Consider the following 7249-nt stretch of genomic DNA (forward strand, 5'->3'; position numbering starts at 1 on the left):
CTGGCTTTTGGGTTTTATTAATTATTTTTGTTTTTCTCTTTTGTTTCCTAATTCATTGTTTTCTGCCTTTATTTTTGATTTTCCAGTGTTCCTTCCCTTTATTTTGTTATTTTCTACAGTTTTTAAAAAGTGCTTAATTAGAATACCTTCCATCTTTATAACATCAACAACAACAACAACTCAGATCAATGAATTTTCCTCTGAGTTCAGTTTTGGTCATAGTCAATAGGTTTTGATATGTAATGTTATCAGTGTCTGTAATTCTTTTTAGTTCCATAATTACCATTCTGACTTCTATTTTGACAGAGTTTTTTAGAAAAATGAATTTGTTTGTTTGAATTTTGCACCATTGGGTAGTTTTTGGAAACAATCATTTTCACTTTAGTATGATAACATGCTGTGTAGGTCAGAATACAATGAAACTGCTACTCTCACACATTGCTGGTACTCTTGTAAATTGCTATGTATCATTTAGAAGTTATTTTGAAAAGCACAAAAAATGTTTATCATATTTTAAATAAAAAAATATAGGATACTAAATATTATACAGACTATGATTTCAATAATGCAGTAAATAAATCTAACCCTAGGGGGGAAAAAGGTCAGAGGAGGGAGCAAAATTAACTGTGGATTTCTCTTAAAATGTGGTGGGATGGTTCTCTCTATTTTACAAATATTCTGCTATACTATGTTTTTGTGAAAAAAATTCTGTTTACCATGTATCGAATGCTTGCTCTCTGCTCAGAGCCCTAATTTATGGCATCTTTGATCTTTACAGATAATCTTATGCAATTCTGCAACTTCACCGTTTTAAAGTCAGATTAAGAAATTTGCCAAAGGTCATCTAACTTGAAATTATCAGAGTTGCATATTGCAACCCCAAAGCCCTTCCTCTTCCTGCTACACCAGGGCTTCACAATCTAGGATTCGTGAATTTACTTGAGAAAAGTATTACATTTCAAGCTGAAATGTAGCATTTCTTTCAATTCTGAATCCGCAGTAGCTGTGACTCTGTCACCAATAGATGTCGTAGATATTCTCATGTTATTAGTCTTGTTGCAGATATTGTGAAATATATTTTACTCCCACCACTACTTAGAAATGTCAGCAGTTATTAGACCCACTACTAGATCTTGTTATTTAATGTGTTAATAAAGAATCCATATATCACTGTATCACAAATTCGGTTGAAAAATTTTTGCTAACCATGCTTTAATATAATTAATTTCCTTGGGAATCCTGTGTATTTTTCTTTACATATTTGAAGACTTTTTTTTTTTTTTTCTGAGAAGGAGTCCAGGCTGCCAAATGATCCATAGCACTAAAACAGTTAAGACTCCTTGAAACTATACCACAAAGTTTCAGTGTGTAATTACAAATTTTGAATGAACTCTTAAGATGCATCATTATTCTACTGTTTAAAATTTTGACTTCCATTAAAAATTGTTGCATATTCAGGAAAACAGTTGAGAGAAAAATTGTCCCAGACAGAATTGCAGTATGTTTCCTGTTGATTTATTTTAAGCTACCATCAATTCAAAGAGCCCTAAAAAGATCAAACAAGTAATTACTCTTCATAGGACCCCCTATGTAGTAGCAGTAATCTCAATTTATGGCAGAATCAGCTGTCAGGTCTTTTCAACCTGTGAGCTCTAGCCTCTGAATTGGTGATTATGTTTGTTGTTGATGGGAATGGGTAGAGCAAGTCTGTAAAGAGGTGACAGCACTTTAAAACCTGTAAGCTACTAAAAATGTTACTCATTATAAATGATTTGAATAGGCTTTGTGGCAAATACAGGTAAAAGAAAAAAAGATCTCTCATAGAGAATTTGGAGGTCAGTGATTTATTTTTAAGGCAGGTGTCCTAAAAATAATCTATCTTGTAGCTGAGTTTGCTGTTTGATGTCATGATTATAAAATGTTGCTTGCCTTTTCCCATTCATCTTATTCTTTTGTTTGCCCAAAGCACAGATTGTATAAAATCTTGCCCATTTATTTTCAGTCTCTGCTCTCTGTCACATATAAATGAAACCTAGCTCAGAAATAATATGCCTGCAGAAACACAGCATATTTACTTTTTTTAAAGGCAGAGACCTATATCAGCTTGCTTCTATTCAAGATAAATAAAAGTATGGCTATTTATCTGTCTTTTTTACTTTTAATTATCGGATGACAGAAGGAATGAAATCCTCAGAAACTGCTTTGCTTTGCAAATGCTGAAAATAGTTGAATTTGCTTGCCAACATGATCTGTTGTGAAACATACACAATGGCATAATGGCTTCTCCGTTTTTTAACAGGGAAGAAGGCTTCCTTAAGATATTATACACGTCTGGAAAGAGAATGATGCTAAAACTTGAACTTAGTGGAGAGGAGGAAGAAGCAACCCAGGGCCAGTAATGTGGAAACACTCATGTGAAAACTGTTCATATTTTCTCCTTCTCTTAGGTTTGCTGAATTTTTATTTACCGAGGAATTCAAGGCTGGTTCCCGGGTTCTTGAAAGTATATACAGCTTGTATGAAGGCTTCTCCGGGACAGTGTGCTTTCTGATCGATCTGCTGCAGCCCAACCAGGCTGAGTTCCCTCTCTTCAGCGTCTTTGTTTAAAAGGCTCCGTGTCCCACCGTGGCCCTGCAGAAGGTTCCTGAGATTTCCTGAGCTTACTACCTGAGGCAGTTTCCACATAAGCCACATTCAATGGTATCACAACCATGAGCCTTAACATTGCTGTCGGAAGGGAGGGAGCATGCAGGTGAAGGCAACATGATACCTGATTGAAGGGAGAACCGCGTGAGAACCTGCAAACATAAAGACACCACGACTCTTCTAAAACCCCTAGAGATGGAATAGTTCAGGGTATAGATGTGAGACCAGAGATCAGAGGAAAAAGGGAAAGAGAAATCATCTGTCTTTCACTTGCGGGATAGAAAACAAAATTGAAATGTGGACTATGGCAATGAAATGCCAAAAATACCTTTGCAATTGGAGAGAGAATTTGACCATTTGTGGGTGCCCTCCACCCCTAAATTCAGAAATAGAGACGATCAGAAAACTAAAGTAATTGCCCAGCTAAAACTGCTAGGAGGGACGTGTCAGGTTGCCGAAGGACAAAAAGGGAAATTCTTGGTTGTCCTTTGCCTTTACTTATTGAAATTCATGATTTTAAATGAATGGATAAATTTGCATATGAATCTCTATTTTTTATCATTACCCTGGGCACTTTAAAGAGATCATATCATAACTTAGTTTAAACCCCCAAATTCCAAGTTCCCTTGGGTCTTAGAGCGTCTCTCTTCCTGGGTTCCTTTTTCTTTCCGAAAGCTCAATTAGAATAGCAAAATTCACAGGCTAGCAAATACCGTAGCAAGTGTTATACTGTCAAGTGTTTTTCTCAATTTGAAGCATAAGCTGTGTACTGTCTATTGTAATTTTTTAAATGCTTATGTAATCCCTATGAAGCTATTAGCTGAACTGTAAAATATACTCATGGAAAAAATCACTCATCTCAAAGATCAGGGTAACCACTATGAAGGTGGGTCATTTCCGCCTTGGATGGAATACTGTGTCCCCTGGGACAGGCACACAGTGGCCTAGAAAGGGACCAGTGATTATGAAAAGAACACTGCTCAATTTTATACTGTAAGATTAAGAGATGCGAGAACTCCCTGGCTGATCACCTTACCCTCCAAGACACAGGCTCCACTAGAATTTGTCTACAATACCCAGTGAGCCAAGTTGTCATATTAAATTCAGCCCTGCCATAAACACATAGAAGCTGTAAAACTACTTCAAGTAAATAGTGTTTCCAGAACGTTGTGGGAGCATCTGTCACTTCAATACTCAGAACACGAGTTTATCCATTTTCTAGAATTTGGCCAGTGTCAATTACATATATCAGAGTGAGGAGGGAATTGCATACTGTATAAGGTTTAACAATTATTTAAATAGTCATTAAATATTTGGATATACGTGATAGATGTAGAATATGTATCATTAAGTGCTTAGGTTTACATCAGGATGTATATATATCTAGATATGTATCTAGATAGATAGATAGATAGATACCTAAGCGCTTATTCAGTTCAGTAGTTCCTAACTTCTTGATTCATAGATGAACTTTGGGAGGAGTTGGGGAATATTTTGTTGCCTAAAAATTGTGTGTGTGTGTGTGTGTGTGTGTGTGTGTGTGTGTGAGCATGCGCGTGTGCGCGTGCGCTCTTTTTTTTGGGAAGAGGATCTCTAGCATTCACAAGATTCTCAAATAATCTGGGGCTGAAGAAAGGTAAGAACTGTCTGGATATTTTCTGACTCTCTTTATGTTTGCACTGATCAGAACTAGGACAAAGTGGTTTTGAAAAGCATGTATGTTTGTAGCTCATTGTTTCATTTTCACATCCTCAGATATAAGTATATAAAATTGGCCTCAATTGTTCATCTTTGAACATACTCAGATTGGGGCAATACCACATAAATAGCAGCTTTCAGGTGACTCCCAAAGTTGGGTTCTACAAGTTCTTTCATGAATGGTCAAGGACCTCTCAGAAAGCCTTAAGACAAAATGCCTTCTACAAAGTAGTCTCCTTTTGAAATGATAGTGGTAGCTGCTTTCCACCATCTGGATTTAAATTCATTTCATCTGACCCCTATAGGCTGACGGTAATAAGCATTCAATATACAGGGCTTTATAGAACGCATGCGTTTTTCATCGTCCAGCAACCCTTCAAGGTGATTTATGTAATTGATCCAAAGTCTCACAGTTAGGAAGGGGCAGAATGAGGATTCAGACCCAGGGTTTCACTTCCCACGTGTATGTATTTGGTATTCTAGACTAGAACCTGGGGATACAGCAGTGAACAAAATACCCTAGGAAGTTAGCTTCTGTTTCTGTTTGCTGATCCTTCCACCATTCATCCTTAAAACCTAAGCACTAAGAAGTGATAATCTAGCTCAACATACCAGTTTCATCTCTAGGAACTTCAGAAAAACTGGATTCATTTCTGCTCACCTGCCCTTCTAAGGTCCAGTATGGTAACTATGATGTTGTTGTGCTAATCGTTGTGGAAAGGCAACCATTTTGTCAAATCCAAGAAAAGGCCATGTTTGTGTCTTTATGAATTGACACCTCAGTAAATTAGAAACAAGGGTAAGCTTGTTTAGCACTTAAACATGTCGATCGTTTTTATTTTCCTGAGAGTAGAATTACAAGTTTGGGTAGGTCTTCTAATATCTTGTTTTCCCAAGAAGTGGGAAAAAGACCCTTTAGTGTTGCTGTAGAAAAGTGTGGCATGTCACTTCTTGCTTAATTAACCAACCTGTTCCCTTCAATGTAATATCCTTTTTTGAATAGCACTGAAGTGTGTTGCCTCTTGAAGGCTATGAGGGTATTTTCACCACCACTAGTATAACTTTAATGTTATTTACTATATGTGATATGAACAATTATAAACCTGAAGGTAACAGTGGAAATTTGAGGATAGATTGAAAGAATCTCTCAACAATGGGGGAGACTGCCTTATACTTGGAGAACAGGAAGTTTTGGAAAATATTACAACTCCGTGTATTTTGTTTCATTAACAAAATTATGTATCTTCTCTTTCATGTACCCCCCCCCCATGTATCTTTATTTTGCCTAATCCCATTTCAGTCATCAGATTTTACTTTTTTATTCCATTTGTAACCTGGTAACTGAGAACAGAGGTTTGAGAGCATATATTCCCCTGTGCTTCTTTAGGTAATTGACTACACTATTAAGATAATTGTATTCACTTTCTGATAACTCTGAGAAACAGAGTCATTTTCTTGGCCTGTGCTAAATTGGAACTTTTCCATGGCAATTTGTATCTTTAACTTTCTTTGACACACTATAGGTTTTAATCAAGACAGTGTTCAAATTGTTTCCATTTCTGTGGAGAGCAAATCTCAATCATTTCAATGCAACAAATGTAAGTTTGTGATTTATAGCCATGTTCAGGGAACACATGATTAAAAGAAAAAATATTAGTAATGCAAAGAGCCCTGTTTTGGAAATCTCAAATCCTTGCTCGGTGACCTCCATGGGCAGCTATAATCACCATCATCATCACCATCACCCTCTCCACCTCACAGGGTAGTCAGTGATAAAATGGAGATACGAGAGTTTTATAATAGGCAGGTCCTTTATATGTTTAAAAGGAAGGCTATATTTTAAGTACCTATTACGTGCATACAAAACCATGCTCGATTATGACTTCAAGTAGGCATTTCAGCCAAATGGAATCTCCCTGTCTGGATGCAGAGCTTGGAGTCTGGATCACTTGATGGGTAAAAACAAAGTATGTTCTTTATATTCTAGAACCAATCCTGACTATAGCATTTGTGCCTCAGAAAGTTCTGATTCACTGGGGCTGAGTAAAAAGGAATAGGCTGGTTCGCTGGGGAGCTCCTTTTAATGGAAATACTTATTTTGCTCACTGGAAACAAAGGATTACAGTGCCAGTAACTTGAGAAAAGGAGCTGCAGGCTAGGTCTGCAGAGAAAACATGAACTGGGAAATAAAGTAATTTGGGGTTGAGTTTGGTCTGCACTTTAATTCAGGCCTCAGAACTGCATGACATGGAGCAATAGAAATATACTCTCCACGGCATATAAGGCCTTCCTTTGGGGACGTGGAAGGAAACACTGTCCCAAATCGACAGAAAAATGACGAAGCCTCATATTCGCCAAGGCCAGGTGATTTTGGTATAAACTTGGCAAGGAAAGCAAATGAGAAGGCAGGCAAGGGGGTGGGTGGAGGAAAGCTTGCCTCAGCCCAGCATCTCAGCGTGAGTTGTGGAGGCACGTTTAATGCTGCTAAAAACCAGTCATCTTCTATACTACAAAGCTACAGTAATCAAGACAGTATGGTACTGGCACAAAAACAGAAATATAGATCAATGGAACAGGATAGAAAGCCCAGAGATAAACCCACATCTCCTTATCTCTTCCATCCATGTCAGTTGGTAGCTAAGAGCTCCAGGCTCAGGAAGGCTGGACTCCCCTCTGGGTGGAAGGGCCGATCTCAAGGTGAGCAGCAGAAGGAGTTGGACCCATTCTGCAGTCAGATCACAGGTCCAAGACAGGCTAGCCGGGGTACAGCTGTTCAGGAGAGGAGAACAGCGGCCGTGTTTATCCTGCTTCTCCTCCATAAAGAAACCTGGTCATTTTATTTGTACTGCTGTGGGGAAAATTAAAAAAAAAATCATGCTACATTAAATATCTGGGCCTCCTGCAT

General features: G+C 37.8%; 1 protein-coding gene across 1 annotated transcript in view; it reads left to right on the forward strand.

Moving 5' to 3' along the window:
- The window catches only part of LANCL3 (LanC like family member 3), a 93023-nt gene extending 86087 nt beyond the window's left edge, over nt 1-6936 (forward strand). The window contains exon 5 of the mRNA XM_024766562.1: nt 2448-6936. Coding sequence (XP_024622330.1) covers nt 2448-2607 — 160 coding nt within the window. The 3' untranslated portion in view covers nt 2608-6936. The remainder of the gene's footprint in view (nt 1-2447) is intronic.
- The last annotated feature ends 313 nt before the right edge of the window (nt 6937-7249 follow it).

The sequence above is a fragment of the Neophocaena asiaeorientalis genome, unplaced genomic scaffold, assembly GCF_003031525.2.
Source record: "Neophocaena asiaeorientalis asiaeorientalis breed wild unplaced genomic scaffold, Neophocaena_asiaeorientalis_V1.1 scaffold507, whole genome shotgun sequence".
Lineage (NCBI taxonomy): Eukaryota > Metazoa > Chordata > Mammalia > Artiodactyla > Phocoenidae > Neophocaena > Neophocaena asiaeorientalis.